Source organism: Nannospalax galili, unplaced genomic scaffold, assembly GCF_000622305.1.
Source record: "Nannospalax galili isolate Female #2095 unplaced genomic scaffold, S.galili_v1.0 scaffold707, whole genome shotgun sequence".
NCBI lineage: Eukaryota > Metazoa > Chordata > Mammalia > Rodentia > Spalacidae > Nannospalax > Nannospalax galili.
Window position 1 is genome coordinate 1,294,495 of NW_008356263.1, and position 18,171 is coordinate 1,312,665.

Below are 18,171 nucleotides of genomic sequence, written 5' to 3' on the forward strand. Positions count from 1 at the left end.
GTACCAAGGCTTGGCTCAAACTTACTACGTAACTGAGGATGATCTTGAATTTTTGATCCCTGCCTCCACCTCCCAAATTCTGGGACTATAGGCACCTGCCACTACACTTGACTCCTTCAGCTGAATTCTTTTTTTAAAAAATTGTTATTGTTATTAGCAGTAATAGTAGTGTATGTGTGTGTGTGTGTGCATGCATGTGTTTATGATATGGGTGTATGTGCATCCTCTTTCCACATTTACCTTGGTTCTGGGGATTTAATTTAGGTCTCCTGGCTTGTTCAGCAAGCACCTTACCATCCTCATCTACTGAGTCATCTCCCTGGCCTTCAGCTGAATTCTTAAGGTCCCAGCTTACAGCCTTCAAAGAGGTACCTCACCTCCACCACAAGCAAGTTCTTCCTGTTGCTGAGCCAATGTTTTTATTCCTGTAATTTCTCTCCATTTAGCCCCAATGTACTCCTTTAAGACCTCTTCCCTTTACTCATTGGTGGATGTATTAAAACTAGAAATCATGATCTACCATCTCATGTCCCAAACTCTATACTTCCTCTCAATTCAGGAGCTCACTGTCCCCATCCCTGTATGAGCTGGACCTGGCTTCTTAGGTGACCTGAGTCATTCAGATCCAGTAGCATCACACTCTCCTGATCTGCCATTTGTGAGATGGTTGGGACTAGGGGAGGGGATAGAGTTCTGCAGGAGAAAAGATACCATTCTGGTGATTATATCCAATTCCATCCTAATCAGTGTCTTCCCCACTCCTCAAGGGGTTAGTAAGATGAAAAGCATTGGAGAAGGAATGTACGGATAGAGCAACCTAAGGGGGAGACAGATACATATGTGGGATACTTTACAGTCTACTTGTCAAGATAACTCAGTGTCAGCTCAGCTCAGCTCAGATTCTGGTCTCTGAAGCCAAGGCTTCTGTCCCTAACCTATGTTCAAGGATGTTTTAGAGTTGCTTACATATCTGTCTCTTCCTTTGTACTGAGAACTCCGTGAAGCTCAAATCTGGTTCCCATCCTCAGAGGGTCCTAAGAGCCTGACTCAGGACCCTGGACTTAGCGCTCAGGGAACATTAGATGAGTGGATAAAGAACTTTTCCTGTCACTTGGCTGGGGTATGGCAAAGGGCCTGTTGCTCACCAGCATTCTGGGCCCTCACTTGGAGGACCTTCTGTTCTTCTTAACTTCATGCTCTTGCAAAGTCATAGGACAAGCAGGAAGGTATTTGTACGGTCTCTGATAAGGGTGGCAGACATGTTGCTGACTCCTGGCGGGATCTAGGCAAGCTGCTTCCTCTCTCTGGGCCTCAGTTGTTCTATCTGTGAAGTGACCCAGAAGTACCTTACAATTTGGGGAGTCAGCGGCTAGCTGCTGAAGCAAGCACCTCTCAACCCCAAGGGCTCCTGTTGGCTCTCCAACCAGAGGGTACTTATGTGAGGACTGTTGTATAGTCCCTGGTGTGTGTCAGGGCGGGGGGTTAGGGTAGGCAATACTTGATCTGGAACTCCTCTGGTTGACAGAGCTAAGACTTGGGGACAACATGGAGGGCCTATTATTAGCACCTGGCCTTCTCCCTGAGGGACATAAAGGGTGAACTCCCTCAGGGTCCACAGAGTCTAAGTGCAGAGGGAAGGAAGGGCATGTATGAACATTTCTTCTGCCTGCCTTCCCTTCATTCCCCAAAGACCCTCTGGTTATCCAGCCTTCTTCCCTGCTCTCTCATGGTCTCCTCTTGGCCTTTCTTTCCACCATGGTCAGGCACTAGCACCCTAGTTTCAGAGTTCACACTTGAGTTCTAATACAGGCTTTTCCCTTTGTTAGCTGTGTGAACTGAGACAAATGAGTGGACCTCTCATGGGTTGACAGTTAGGACCTCTCTGAAACTCCGTCTCCTGGTGGAAGGGGGATGCTGACAATTCCTACTACCCAGTGTTGTGGGGCTTAAATGACATAGTCTATGGTATTTAAAACAGTACCTGGTATATACTAAGAACTCAGCAAGTGTGTGTTAATTGTAATACTATTATCAGGATTTATGCAATACCTCCTGGCTTCCTCTCCAGTGTTCTACCAATTAATGCCACACTGACTCATGTACTTACTGCCTTCCTCTGGAAGTTATTAGGCCTCTCTGAGGTTCGATTTCCTTCCCTGAGAAGTGGCAGCTACAACATCTTTCTTATATGGTTTTGAGAAACATTAAGCGAGGCAGTAGAGCAATGATCAAATGTACCACGTAAACAAGGAGACTTTGAGTGTGGAAGGAGAAGCCATTAATATTCTGGATGTTGTAGAACAACAGATTTCAACAAGGGTGGATGGTGTACCTGTGTATAAGGCACTTAGCACAGTTCTGGGTTGACAGGTAGGTGGGGGTTTTTAAACTGTCGACTGCTTCTCCCCAGTACCCCCACCTTTGCCCTCACACCCTCAACTCTCTCACACAGTTTTCCTTTTTTTCTCTCCGTTTTTCAACCCAGTAGCTGAAGCTATTGTCTGGCCCTGCCTGCCTTGGAACAATTTTCAGCTCATCCTATTCAATCCATCCTGTTGCTATGGAGGCACTGAGGCTCAGAGTGGGGAAGGGACCTCTGCTATTGTTCGAGTGTCAACAAGTCATTTCTCTTGATCCAGAGAAAAGAAATCTAGAAGCCTCCTATTGGAACTCAAAGTCTCTCCCAATTTGGCCCTGGCCCAGACTCCTGTCTCTGGCAACCTCATTCTCTCCTCTGAAGTTTACTTACCTATAGATCAGCATAACTAAAAGTCCTATGTGCAGAAGGTTGTGTTCCACCCATTCAGTCTCTGCCACCATCCTCACACCGCCCCAGATATCTACAGTTTTCTTCCTGTTGCCTTTGGGTGATACCACAGAGCTAAGTGACACTTCCTCAATTCTCTGTGCCAGCCTGGCATGGCATCCAGTGAGGCAGAGCACAGAAACTCTGTTGAAACCAGTAACGTCTCCCAGACTCTGGCCTCAGTATAATTGTTTTTTAATGGGCCCCATTATGACTCTGCCCTTAGTATGCATCATGGGCGCCTGAGCTCTGTAGCTAAATGATTAATTGGAGAGCTGCCTGAGGCCTTCCTGGGACTACTGTCCAATCTCCCTTTCCTTCATGATCCTGTTGGAAGCCACTGTGTCTCTCATCAGTGGACAGTGGCTGGCTCATCAACTTAAACCAGTAGTTAACTCAGAGCCAATCCCACATGGAGTGTTCCATTCATTTCTTAGAATTTCTGAGCTGAATAATCATTGAAATTCAGCGCATCCTATTCAATCCATCCTGTGATTGACTAGTGATGTCTAAAGAGTCCTATTATATTTGCTAACACTGATAAACTGGTAGGAATATTGAAGAGCTTTGCTGAAAAGGACCATATCAAGGCTCTGTAGGAAATAGCTCTGGGGCCAACTACTGACCCTGCAAGGACAAGTGGGGAGAGGGTCTCCCTGGTGGTTGACATACTTGCTATCAGGATCTGGCATCTCATTTATCCATGTACAGAACCCATAGAAAGCATGGCCTGCTGTTCTGAGGGGGAGATCCTCCCAAGAAGCCAGGAAGACCCAGAATGCCTGGGGAATTGAATTCAATCCAACAGTCAGTTTATATGCTAGGTGTGCTAGCTCTGATCCCTACATATCCCCCTATGCCCCCGTGTATGATATGTGTGTATGTCTATGTGCATTCATGTGTGTGAGTACAGGTGCACATGTCATATGTGCAAGTGCATGTGTGGAGGTGCGAGGACAGTGTTGCCCCACACCTTCTACCTTGCGGTTGCTACTTGCTGTAGCGTACACCAGGCTAGCTGGCCTGCAAGCTTCTAGGGAGTCTCCTGTTTCCAGTGCGCCCCCCCCATCTCATTGTAGGAATGCTGAGATTACAAATGTGTGCCACTATTCCTGGCTTTACATGGGCTCTGGAGCTTTGAACTCAGACTCTTATGCTTGAATGGCAAGGCTTTATTCACTGAGCCACCTCCCCAATCCCTGATCCCAATATTTTGTAGATGGAGACACTGAGGGTAAGACAGGGGAGTGGTCACCCATCAAAATAGTTACCGATTTGACACTGAGCAACTTTGATCTTTCTTGGCAGTTAATGCTGGTTCTGGTAAATCAGTGCTTAGGAGGGAGCATGCACAGGTGGGTCTTGAAAAATCTAATCCCAATGGGAGCAAAGCCAGCCTCCTTGTACCAGTGCTGACGTGGAAGAAGTCCCTGCTTTGGAGAGGGCAGTCTGGGCTGTCCTTAGGGAACAGACCCATCCTAGGAGCCAGGTAGGCCTGGCTGTCCATTAATATTATCAACTGTCAGGAAGAAATATGTAGATATTAAAATATGATAAGGAAATCAAAATACCTGCTTTTGAAAGTAAAAAACAACAACAACAACAACAACAAATAAAACCAAGAGTTGATTCACATAATTCTCACCTAATGCTGAACAATGGAAAATATAAGGTATGAAATTGGAAACATCCCTTAGAGATCTGTGAGTGTGGGTCCCTGATTCTTCTGGCTGACTTCTTACCAAACCCCAGCATTCATGACAAGTTTAAGGGTGGGCTGAGGGGGAAGGGGTTTGCTATTTACTACATTGGGGTTATAAAGATACATTTTCTGAGTCTACTGCTTACAGGGCTCAAGTGAGGTGTTGTGAGGCAGAGAAAAGTACACTCACTGGGTCTCTTCATAGCAGGCCTGTAAGATAGCTTGTATTATAACAAGCTATCTTGTGTTCGGATGACAACACAAAGGTATGATTGGCCAATCTCCCTGCTTAAGGTTATGTAGTTATTTTCACCTCAGGGAAAATTGTTACTGCCCTCAAGTGCATGGGGCAGGAATTGGGAGAGGATGTGGCCCGCAAGCCTCCCTAGGAGACTTCTTTCTGCTTCTTATCTGGTCCATGGTTCCCAGCTATGTTCAGAAATGTCTCCAAATCTATGTGTGTGTGTGCGTGTGTGTGTGTGTGTGTGTGTGTGTGTGTGTGTGTGAGTGTGTGTGCGTATGTGTAGGTGTGAGTCTTCCCTCTCCCTTCTGTAGCTGCTTCTTTCATTCATCAAGGCATGTGTGATGGGTCTGATGCTAGCTCAACCTTAGCCACGACTCAAAGGGTGGCTCTTTCCATCTCTAGGCCTCCATTTCCTGATGAACATGAGGGAGTACCTTGTGGACTGACCAAATCCAAAATAATTTCATCTTTTAGTGGCCCCTGAAAGCTCCTCCCAGAGACCCCTCCCATCCCTTCAGGTCCCTAGCCGCAGCCCACTCACCTGCCATGCAACAGCCTGATGAACTCCTTGCCTCTGCACAGTGTGTGGACTACCAGGATTGCGTGTCAGAGTCTCCGGTCAGACCCACATTAATGAGGAAAATCTCAGGGCACTCCTAGGCAGCACAGTCAGAGCTTGGAAGAAGAGGTGTGGCCTCTTCATCCCAACAGTGACACCTACGAGATATAATCACCCAGTAATTGCTTTGGTTTGCACCTAGAAGGGATCCTGTGGGAGTGTCTCCAACCAAGAGGCCCGTGAAACATGGAGTTGAGGGTTGCCCTATGGGAGAAACTGATGCCAAGGAAGGTCACAGGTTAATGAGAAGCAGAACAGGGAAGGTCAGGGAGACTGGGAAAGAGCTAATGTTTATGGTCAGTCATTCTTACCACTCACAGCCTTCCAAAAACCTGGAAGTTCAGAGCCACTTGAAGGCACACGATAATAGAATGCCCCATTGAGACCAGAGTCCAGGAGTCATAGTGCCCAGTTCATGCTGTCTGTTCTCCTCCAAGTAAGATGAGTAGAGCCCTGGGATCACAGCTGCCTCCTTTCTGTAAGGCATCTCCAGGGGCACAGACCTGTGATCTTACAGGGATGGACATCAGCACTCCATACCCTCCCAAACACCTGACCACACCCAAAGCTGAGGAGGCCTGAGCTCTAGAGCTTTAAACCCACACAATCTGGGTCTGAAGTTCAGGTCTTCCTTATCCCATTTACATTGTGAGCAGGTTAGATCTGAAGTCCACTTTAGCACAGTGAGCCTTAGCAAAGCGAATGCAGTCTCCTCTTGGCAGGGGTTCTGAGGGTTGTTAAGATTACTTGTGAACAGAGATGGCTGCTTTAGGAGCTGGACTCAACTGTCCCCTCCCTAGCAGATATTGCACACTCTCATGACCACTCAGAATCTTGGGGCTGAGCCATTCCCCTGGTGCATCGATCCCCTTCAATGTGTGCAAACATCTCTACCTGTGTAGTAGGTTTGAAGTTCGAGGTAGAAGATGGTGATGTGAAACTGTGCTGCCTCTGGCTGGTATACCTACTCTGTAAACAGGGAGAAGATTCTCACCTGGCTATGTGCCAGTGGTATGTGATATGACTGTTCCTGGGGTTCACCCAAGCATTCAGGAAAGTACACAAAATGTTAAAAGTCTTGGATGTGGTTGGATTTTTTTATAGAAAGTGGCAAAGAGGTTGAGTTCTACTTGATGCAAACCAAACACATTTAATGGGCAATTTTCAGGCCCACATTGCCTTATAATTAACTGACATCTGGCACTAGCCCAAGGAAGCTCCTTTGCTAATACCCTGAAGCCTGCAGCCTGGGCAGACCCAAAGCTCTAATGAAGTTGCTTTTCTACCTGGCAGGGTCAGGCTCCTCCCCACTAATGACAGTCTTACTCAGGGCCCTTTTAAGTTTCATCTTGGGTTTGCCTGGACAAGGTCTTCCAGAGGATGACATTTAGGGCTACTGCTGCACTCAAACAAGGATTCATGCTTAGATTTTAGGGGAGAGCAGCACTGTTCGAGAGTAGAGCCCTGGGCTGTTATTTTTGGGCTAAATGCCTGTGTAATCCTCAGTAAACCATTTACCTTTCCTAGGTCTTATACTCTCATCTGTGAATTAAGGATGCAAGCTAGGTTTTACAATCCCAACCTTCTTTGATTCCAAGTAATGAGGCTAGAGATGACAGACAGCAGTCAAAGACCAGGAGCAACTCAGAATACTCCAATGAAAACACTGGGACAGAACCCACAGACAACAGGTGCATTCCCTATTAAAACCTGTGCCTATCGAGTAGTCAGATACTTAATTATTCTTGTTACTCTAAAGATAACATACATAGAAAACTGGAGCCGAAAAAAGTATACATGCATATCACCACAAATATATAAATGAATTTCCAGAAACCTGATTGCACAAAGAAGTTGTTTGGAAAGCTGGCCTTTTTCCTTAACCACACGCTGGGCTTCATTCTCAAGTCACAGACTGGAGGTGTGCATTTCCACTATTACTGTCATCGGGTGTACAGTTGCATGCTTACTTAGCTAACTACTTCTAAATTCTGAGAATTTAGGTTGTTTCTAGTTTTCTGTCCTTATGAAGAAATGTAGTATTTTTTCCATGTGTTTTTGTGTATTCTTTTTTTAGATTTATTTTTACTTTGTGTATGTGTTTGTCTTTGTGTGTGCCACATGAGTGCAGTGCCTACAGAAGCCAGAAGAGGGCATCAGATCCCCTGAAACTGAAGTTATAAACAGCTGTGAGGGGCCCAGTGTGGGAGCTAGGAACCAAACTCAGTTCTCTGGAAGAACAGCAAGTACTGTTAACCACTGAGCCATTTCTCCTGCCCCTTATTTCTTTAATGGAATAATTTCTAGAAGTAAAATTATTTATTACAACTTTAATTATGATAGAAAGTGAAAATACCTATATCTCTTATCAGTGGGTTAAGTTAGGATATAGCCACACGATGTAGCCATTCACTAAAGGGAGGAAGGTAGATAAATGCTGATATGACAATGTCTCCTAGGTACATTGCTAAACTCAAAACAAAAAGGAGGGGCTGGAGAGTTGCCTCAGCAGTTAAGAGCACCGATTGCTCTTGCAGAGGACCCAAGTTCGATTCCCAGCACCCACATGGTGGCTATGAATCATCCTGAACTCCAGTTCTAGGGGAATCCGACGCCCTCTTCTGACCATGGCATTGCACAACATAGGTGCACTCACATACATGCAGGCAATACACTCATACACATAAAATTAAAAAATTAAAATAATAAATAAAAGAAACAGAAAATATAGTTAATTAGTAGAGCACAGGCTGGCCTCGAACTCACAGAGATCCGCCTGCCTCTGCCTCTCAAGTGCTGGGATTAAAGGTGTGCGCCACCATGCCCGGCTCAAAAAGATTATTTAAAAGAATAGTAACAGCGTGGTGTATTGCTAAACTTCTCTCTGTACACACATACATTTTGAAAGTACCATTCCCCTGTAGTACTCCTGGTCCTAAATGCTCTGTACTTTCTCATTGCCTGTGGTCTAATTCAAACCCTTCATCCTGGCCTTCAAAGCCATTTTGTAACAGCCTGATCCTAATTTTTATCAAGTCTTTTTGTTTCTCTGTATGAATAGTCTGTCTCATACAGGCTCGGTAGCATCTGCCATTCTACCACAACAGCATGATGGTAAATTCAAGATGCTGAATAAGCTATTTCCAAAAGTAATATTAATCCAAAGTGCTCAGGTAGATCCAGGCTTGGTGGCTCATGCCTATCATCACAGCACACAGGACTATGAGGCAAGAGAACTGCTCTTCAAAGTCGGCCTGGGCTACAGCCAGGTCAGATGGGGCCACAGTGTGAGACCCCATCATTGAAAAGCTCTATATAATACCAATTAAGTGTTCAGGCAAGATACCACAGCCAACAGTAGGATACAAGAACTGGGGTTTAGCTTAGTAGTAGGTAGAGATGATGTGTTCAGGAGTTACTTGTGTCAATTGGTTTGCTTGAGATCTTTGCTCTAGAGTAAGACTGCCTGAGTTAAATTCCAGCTCCACCACCCAGTTTCCTGTTGGCAAATAATTTAACCACTCTGCCTCAGTTTTCTTATGTGTAAGACGGAGGGTAAAAGCATCTACTGCCTAAGGTTGTTGTTAAAATGAAATGCTTGTGACATCAAGTACGCGAGGGCTTCCTGGCATGAAGCCAACAAGTCAGAATTCTTTCTGAACTAGATTGTTTTGGAGCATATTTTTGATGGGAGTTGAACCCAGACTTCACTCACCAGGCATGTAGTGTCCTGCTGAGGCTGCAGATCCTTTATTTGCCATTATTACTTGAGTCTTTTCACTTTCTGCATTTGACTTTTCTATATGAATTTGTTTCAACTTTAAAGTCAGGGGAGGAGAAATTTCTTTTGCTGGCCATCTCACTATCTCAGGCTGGTTCTTCTGCCTCACATATGAATGTTTTTGTGCAAGAACTTTAGTCTAGCTGAGCCCCTCTCCTGGGATCCTAACCTGGCTGTCACAACCGCCAACACTCTCGATGGCTTTGTCTGTTTGTCCAGGTATCTCATATTGCAGTGGATTTTTTCTTACAGTTGACAGAGGCTGGTGTGAGGGCTTCATACCAGGTGGTCCTCCCATTCACTCCCAGCAACCAAACTAGGTCCCATAGAGAGGAAGTTGTGCAAAAGTCCCCTGGCTTTTTAAGGAGAGTTGAAAGAAACAAGGGCCTCTTGATGGGCAGTGAAGGAAGCAAGAGGTGCTTCTCTCTCGAGGGAGCAAAGCAGCAGGGGCCTCTGCAGGTCCCTCACCTTGGATTAGTGATGGGTTCTTCACATGCTTAAGATATCAGCAAAATGTGAGCACCCAGCAGACAGCAGGGCAACTGGACATATGAACTCAATGCAGTTGTGACAGCATGCACAGACCCACTCAAGTTCAAGCCAGACAAAAATCCCAGCATGGGGGTTGGGGAAGTAGGCAAAAGCTCCCACCCTTAGCCAGGGAGTTATTCAGATTTGGTAGCTGCTGGAAGAGGAAGAGCCAGTTTTCTTTAAGGGTGTGGCCCCTGGTAGGTTGACCACAATCTAGAGCAGGTTCCATACCTGAGTATTTAGGCACTACATATTAGACTCCATGTGGGGAAAAAACATGAAGTAGGGTGAGTAGGGAGGTGAGGGTGGAGCTGGAAGGAGTTGGGAGGAGGATCAAAGGACATTGTATGACGTTCTCGAAGAGTTAATAAAAATATTTAAGAAACCATTTTAAAAGATCACTTAGGGAAACTAAGAATTTTCTTGAGTTTCCTTACTTCCAAGTTTACTGTTGTTTTGATTATATAATTTCCAGGGCTCAGTACATCTATGTAGTTCTGTCTCAGGGTGTCAGAGTCAGGGCTTTGAATCCAAGAGTCCTTGAACCAACAGTTTCCATATCAGACTCCACACGTAGACTCCAGGCCAACGCCAGACCTCTTGCTGTAGTTTGGATCGTGACTGTCCTCCATATGTCCATGTATTAAAGGCTTAGAACCCAGCTCTCCCCCACTACTGGGAGATGGTAGAGAGGTGGGGCCTAGTGGATGGTCACCGTGCTCCTTGGAGGGGATGGGACCCAGCTCATCTTCTTTACTTTCAAGTCCTAGCCATGAGTTGCCTGGTCTTGTTCTGCTGTGCGTTCCTGCGTGATGTTCTGCCTTATAAGAGGCCCAAAGCAATGGAGTCAACTAACCATGGACTGAAGCCTCTCAAACAATGAACCAGAATAACCCTTTCATGTTAAAGTTGATTATCTAAGGTATTTGTTACAGTAACAGAAAGTTGTCTGATATAACCGCTAAGCCAAACTCTTCATCAGAGCAATTCCTAAGGTGATTCATACATGTATTAAGTTTTGGGAAACTGTGGTCCTCAGAGGAAGATCCATGTTCTTTAAGAAATTTTGTGATACAACTGAGGTGCTTGTTTGCCTTTCCCCCTCATCTTATTCACGATTGGAATTTTCTAGTGACTACATGATTTGTGATACTGCAAAAAATGGAGAAGCCTCTTAGGAGAATTCAGCTGTTCTCAATTAAGCCTTCCATTTAAAGAGAATGCAAAAAACAAAAACCAAAACAATTCCTCCGATAAGACAAAAATCCCAAAGAAAGCAAACAAATTCCAGAACATAAGTAGCACTCCTCTTAGCAATACTTTATGCTGAGATGCAGCGGGCTCATTATTTTTAAGCGAGCACTCTACCACTGAGCTACATCCTTAGCTCCAGGGGCGTAAATGAACAAGTGTTTGTAAGTTTTTCAGTGTTAATTTCTAAATTGGTAAATATCTGTAGATATAACCTACTTAAATAAGAGTATTTTGCTTGCCTATATGTATGTTCACCACGTCTGTGCCTGGTGCCCACGGAAGAGAGTAAAAAGGTACTGGATCCCCTGGAACTGGAGTTACATGTGGTTGTGAGCTGTCGTATGGATGCTGGGAACATAATCTGGGTTCTCAAAAAATCAGCAAGTGTTCTTAACCCGAGTCATCCCTCCAGTCCCCTTAATTTTTTAGGGTATCGTATCTGAGAGCTTCTGGCCTTGGTTCCCCTTTGGGACTCTAGTTTTGTCCCTGCAAAGCCTCACACTGACACAAATCACAGGGGATAAAGGCTAAGGCTAAAGATGAGGTCATGAGCACCAGAAAAAATCCAAGGCATTATGTCCTGAAGGGGCACCTGAGTCGTCAATGGTGCTGTGAACTCTATTTCCAAGCCCCATGGCTCTAGCAGCCACGAGGCTGCTGTTGCCCATGGGCAGACTCCAGGGTCTGAGTAGTTAAATTGCAGTAGGATCTGTGTACTCAGGCCAGGAGTCACCTATATCATCTTGGGGACTCATCCTCACAAGAGAGTGAGTCAGAGAACACATCACAGCTGGATCTGGATTGGTCTGGTGGCATGCTGTCTGTTCTCCTTTCTGGGTCTTTGTTAAACCAGCTGTAAAATGAATGTGATACTGATCTCTCCCACTCTGGATGAAATCATGGGCACTAATAAAAGACTACAAGCCTTAATTCATCTCTGTATCATCTCATCCTGAGAGCAATGATTAGGTGATTGAGACAATGATTGAGTGATTGAGAAATGATTGGGTGACAGACTGAGAAAGAAGTGTTCATCCACCCAGAAGGCAAGATCCCCTTGTAGCACCCTCAGCAGACCTTGTTCTTGCCCATTGTGTGTGCGTCAAAAATCAAGGGGAAATCAGGAGTAGAGACGCAGCTTTGTCCCATCCCCGGTGTCCAGGCATTGCTGGATCACCCATCTCTGTTTAATGTTACTGTGAACCTCAAGCCGTTATGTAGGTATTAAACATTTTGGTTTTGCTTTGGATGCTCGAGTCTCTTCCTTATGAACTTCTTGTTCACCAATTCATCCAACTTCCATTTTTTCATTCTTTCCAAAATTCATTCAACAAAGATTTTCCTGTACCCTCTAAAGGCCCTCTAAAGTGAGAGCCTACTGGAAGGTAAATGTCGATGGCATCTTTTCTATCAATAGCTAGATGCCATCTGATTCTAGATCTTCTTGGTTCGAGTTGGCTCATGTATTCCACACATACAAAATAAATACATGTAAAAAAAAGAGAGATTTGTATATTTCATTCAGTGTAAATTTAATAACCAAGAAAAAACGCTGAATGCAAAATTCAGATTCTAGTTCCTGACAGCATGTCAAAATGAACCTATGAAATAAAATAAAATAATATGATAATTGAATGATTGGATAGGCGGATGAGACAGGTACAGTGAAATGTTAATGGTGGAATCTTAGGTGGTGGCATATGGTGTTCACTATAAAATTCTAACTTTTCTGTATGTTGGAAAAGTTTTGTAATAAAATGAAAAAAGGGCTTTGGCTCCATGAAATGTCAGGTTGTCTAGCTACCTAGTCTTTGTTTTAAAATTAAAGTTAAATTTTATTGTGGGTACGTGGGTGGTGTGTAATATATGCATGTGGGGTAGATGTACGCATGTGTGTGCTTGCAGAGGCCAGAGGAGGACACCAGGTACCCTGCTCTAACACTCTCCACCTTACTGCCTTGGGACAGCATCTCAACTCACTGAATCTGAACCTCACCATTTAGGCCAGTCTGGTTGGCCAGCAAGCTCTTAGGATCTTCCTGTCTCTGTAAACACTCCCACTCCCAAGCACTGGGGTTACAGGCATATCCTGCTTTTTCACATGGGTTTTGGAGATTCAAACTCAGGTCCTCAAGCTTACATAGTCAGCACTCTTAGCCCACGGTGCCATCTCCTCAGCCCCCACCCAGCCCATTTTGAATACCCTTGCTGAATGTTGTGAGTTTCTAGTCCCACCATTAAGTTTTAGAACATAGAAATCTCAAAGCTCAGCTTCTCTTGCATGTAGAACCACTGGCTTATGACCTGTACTCATCAAATCAGACACAGGCAGGGATTCTAGCGCAGAAGCACACAAAGAACTTCACACTTCACAGTGTTGCTGGCACTGATGGATCAGGAACAGGAAGATCAGTAGCAGCTACTGATTTCTTTTCCTTTTCAGGCCAGTTCTGTGGTTCTGGATACCATTCCTGTAAGCTGTACGCTGCTCCTGATCCTGTGGACGTGTGGGTCCTCTTCAGCTTTTGCTGTTGTTATTGTTAAGACGGGCTCCTGCTATGTTGCTAGGCTAGCCTCAAATTCAAGACCCTCCTGACTAGCCTCCCAAGTGTTGGGATTACAGATATATAGCACACCTGGCCCTCCCCATCCTTCTAATAGACAACTCACTCAGGTAGGCCCGAAACAAGTCTCCTGTCTACAGCAAGTGGGAGTTCAGAAGTTCCCACATATTCCACATACAAAGGAGGGAAAGCAGAGATGATGTAAGGGTTTGCTGACCAGGAGTGGTCTGAATTTATGAAAGAAGTCATGGAGACTGAGAAGCAGGGACCACAGTCTCTAGGCCTGGGAGCCAACATTACGAAGGCCAGGCAGGCCAGGCACACATCAAATGTCACCAGTTAAGGACCAGAGTAGATAGGTGTCTCTGAACAGAGATCCCAGGAGTCCTAACTCCATCCTGTGAGCTTCCCAGATGCAATCTTGGAGTAAGGCAAGAGAAGAAGTATGATAGGCTAAGAATCTATGTTGTCAGGACTGGGTCTTCTTTCTAAGACCGTGTGGACTGGAAGGATCAAAGGTGCAATTGATACGTATTGAAAATGTTGTTCTTGACACACAACAGGACCAGGGCTCATAAAGATTAGATCTAATGTTAAGAAAACATTTTCTTTACCTCTTTTTTGGAGACAGGATCTCTCTGTCTCCCAGCTGATCTCGAACTCACTATATGTATGTATGTATGTATGTATGTATGTATGTATGTATGTATATACATATACGTATATGTATAAAAGCAATATATACATCTGTCTGGCCTTGCTCTCACAGAGATCCACCCACGTCTGCCTCCTGAGTGCTGAGATTAAAGGGATGTGCTACCACACTTGGTTTTCTTTACTCTTTAGAGAAATTGTGGTATCGTTTACTGTGTGCTGTGCCAGACTGTGCTCTTACCTGCTTCTAGATGAGTAATCATCAGAGTTGTTTCTACTGGAGGCTCAGAAAGGTCATGCATGGCCCTTAAGATTGCAAAGTCGCTAATCGATGGAATAAAAGTCGGAACCCACACAGTTTGAGTTTAGAACACATATTCTTTTTCATTAGTATATGTTAACTAATTGTACTTTCTTCTTAATCATGGTATCACAGAGTGAATTAGTTTTAGTCTCTCAAAACTTTTAATTAATTAATTAATTAATTTTTTAATTTTTAAAAATTTTTTAATTATAGAGAGGTTACAGGCACAGGCTTGGAGTGTGACTGCTTAGGGTCAAAACCCTCCTTCTAGTACACACCTGCCATGGGCCCTTTTGGTGACCTATCTCCTGTCTGGAAGCCAGGACTCATTGGATCATCATGTTATGGTATGAATGTAAATAACCCTCCAGGCCCCCAGCCCCATGGGCTTGTGTTTTGGAGACAGGGTCTCCCTGTAGCCCCAGCTGTCCTGGAACTCACTATGTACCCCAGGCTGGCCTTGAACTCACAGAGATCAACCTGTCTCTGCCTCCAGGGTGCTGGGATCAAAGGCGTGCGCCACCACACCCAGCAAATTCCTTTATTTCTTTAGTCCACAACTAGTGTTGCCAAGAGCAAGGACGAGCCAGCAGAAACACAGGGAGGAGGCCTTGCTCTGCCTTTGCTGTTCCAGCTACCACTTTGTTCCAGATTATGAACTTCATTTTCTCACTCACCAGACACATATGAATGTCAGTGCTGGGCAAGACATTATATTGGGGAAGGAGCAGGAAGTTAGACACATTCCTGCCACCAGCAGTTTCCTTCTCTTTCATTAATTCACTCATTTGTTTGTTCATTCATAAAAGGTTTAAGACCCGTCCTTGCTAAGATGACAATGGGTAGACAATAAAAATGAATAAGACACAATTTCTAGCCTTAAAGAAACTCGCTGTTAGAAGAAAGAAAAAGCAAACAAACACAGTAATTATGGTAACACAGAGTAGAAACAGGTGATTCCTAAGAAATGCAGAAACAGAGAGCTGTGTTAGCTCAGTGCTGGTAGCTTGACTATTTCTAGCAAAGGTTTCCTAGGAAACAGATTAAAAGTAATTTAATTCTGTTAGGAAAATGATACTCTTCTTCTGAGTCCTAAGTGCTTTTTTTTATTGCATCTCAAATTGAATCAGTTGAAAAAATATTCTCACAATCTAACTCTCAATATTTCCTGTGCCTAGAGAAAATTTCAAATCTTTAACATATATTTTAAAGATCTGCTTTATTTTTAATTAGACATACAATAGAACTAAAAAGAAAGCACAACTTTCACAATCACTGCCTCAAAGGAATAATACATATTGTATTCTTATGGAATGCAGAAATTAAAGTAGTTAAATTCACATATCCACCATGAAAATAAAAACAAAGCTATGCTGCTTTTTTGTTTAAAAAGTTACTCTTTTTTATTTTCCTTTTTTGTTTACATATATCCGTGTATATATTATAGACCAGGCTGAGGGAAAGCATGCAGATTTTTGCTGAGATTGGGTGACCTATTTAATATTATACATTCTAGATTCATCCATTTTCCTGTGAATTTTGTGATTTCATTTTTCTTAAGAGCAGAATAATATTCCACTTTATATATGCCCCAGAGTTTCATTATTCAGTCATCTGTTGAAGGATAACTAGGTTCTTTCCATTTCCTTGCTATAGTGAATAAAGCAGCAACAAATATGGAGCAGCAAATATCTCTATAGAAGGATATGAGGTTCTCTGGGTATACCCAGGAGTAAGACAGCTGGCTCATATGGTAGTATCTTCTTTGATTTCTTTTTACAGTGTCTTGAAGTTTTCATTGTAGAGTTTTTTAAGATCTGGTTTGGATGTATTTCTAAGCACTTAGTTTGGGAGAGGGGTTGCTTTTTTAAATGGAACATTTTCTTCATTTTTCTCTCTGAGAGTGTATTATTGGTATATAAGAAGGCTACTGCTTTTTTTCTAAAAAAAATGCTGATTTTTGTGTCCTGCACCTTTCCCGTGTTTATTAGAGATAGGAGTTTTCCAGTAGATTCTCTAGGGTCTTTTAAGTACAGAATCGTGGCATCGCAAATAAGGGCAGTTTGACGTCTTTCACTGCTGTTTTTATCCCCTGTATTGCCATAGGTAGGACTTCAAGCCTATATTAAATTAAATAAGAAAGACAAGAATGAATGTCCTTGTTTCATTCCCGATTTTACAGGAAATGCTCTCAGTGTGTCTGTGCTTAAAGTAATGTTGGCTCTATGTTTGTTGTATATAGCATTTATTATTTTCATTTATGTTATGTCTATTTCTAAGCTTTGTGAGGCTTTTTATCATGAGGCATATAGAACTTTGTCAAATGCCTTTTTGGCATTGATGAACAACTGATAGAATTCAGCAGTAAAGCTGTTCAGTCCTGGGCTTTAAAATTTTTTTTTTTGTGAATTTCATACAATATATATTAATCATATTTAGACCTCTTCCCCATCTGCAAAAAAGCCTCTCTTAAAGCCCCCTCACTGGATTTAATATTCTCTGTGATATATGTTAAGACTTACTGAGTCAAGTTTGTGTCCCCAAATGTCCTTCAGTGTGAGTCCATTCACTGGAGCCTGGTTAGACTATCACTCCCTTAAATAAAACCAAGTCTCTTTCTCTCAGCAGCTATCAGTTGCTAATAGTTCCTCAGCTAAGGTTGGGACTTCGTCCCCACTTCCCCACTTGTATGCTGGGATTTTGTCTGGCTTGAGCATGTATGGATCTTGGGCATGTTGTTACCATTGCTGTAAGTCATATGAGTAACTTTCCAACTATATGGAAAACTCTGTTTCCTTGTGGTCACCCATCGCCGCTGGCTCTTACAATCTTTCCACTCCCTCTTTTGCAATGGTCCCTGAGCCTTAGGTGCCAGAAGTTTGATACAGGTGTCCTATTTAGGGACAAGCACTCTGCAGTCTCCACTTCTCTGCACGTTGACCAGCTGTGGCTTTCTGAGTTAATCACCATCTATTGCATGTGGAAGCTTCTCTAGAGAGAACTGACAGGTGCATTAATACTCTTTCTGCCCCCTATTCTGCTGTATCCCCTGAGCCTTAGTGTAGAGGTTGGATTGTAGATGTGTCACTTAGGGTTGGACACCTCACAGACACTTATTCTCTGTGTTTGACCAGTTGTGGAACTTTGTAATAATCTCCATCTGTTACAAAAAAAGAAGCTTCTTTGATGAGTGATGAGAGGTATACGTGTCTGTAAATATAAGGAGACATATTTATAATACATTGTATTTAGAAATTATATTGGTTTAGGGCTATGACAAAAGTAGGGTTTTCTCTATGGTCTTTGCCTTTTCTAGTCATATGTATTTGGGTATGTTTACAGTACCATGCTTGAGTTACCTCTCACTGAGCAGGCCTTAAGTCCTATTAGACAACTGTCTATAGGCCATACTGAGCTTTTCTTTGAAAGGAGTCTTGATTACAGCTTCTATCTTGTTACTTGTAATGGATCTGTTTAAGCTATTTCTATATTCTGATTTTAATTTTGGTAAATGATATACATTTAGAAACTATTCTATTTCTTCTAGGTTTCTAGCTTTTTAGAGAACAGATTTATAAAGTAATCTGTAATAATGTTCTGCATTTCATGGAAGTCTGTTGTACTGACACCCTTTTGATCTCTAATTTTGTTAATTTCTGTCTTTTCCCTCTTTCTTTGTCAGATTGGCTAAGGGCTTGTCTAGCTTGTTTAA

At 43.3% G+C, this 18,171-nt stretch overlaps 1 protein-coding gene across 1 annotated transcript in view; it reads right to left on the reverse strand.

The window, feature by feature from the left end:
- The window catches only part of Tgm6 (transglutaminase 6), a 44,095-nt gene extending 29,638 nt beyond the window's left edge, over positions 1-14,457 (reverse strand). The window contains exon 1 of the mRNA XM_008854515.1: positions 14,397-14,457. Within this exon, the coding sequence (XP_008852737.1) occupies positions 14,397-14,457 (61 nt within the window). The remainder of the gene's footprint in view (positions 1-14,396) is intronic.
- Between the last annotated feature and the right edge of the window lie 3,714 nt (positions 14,458-18,171).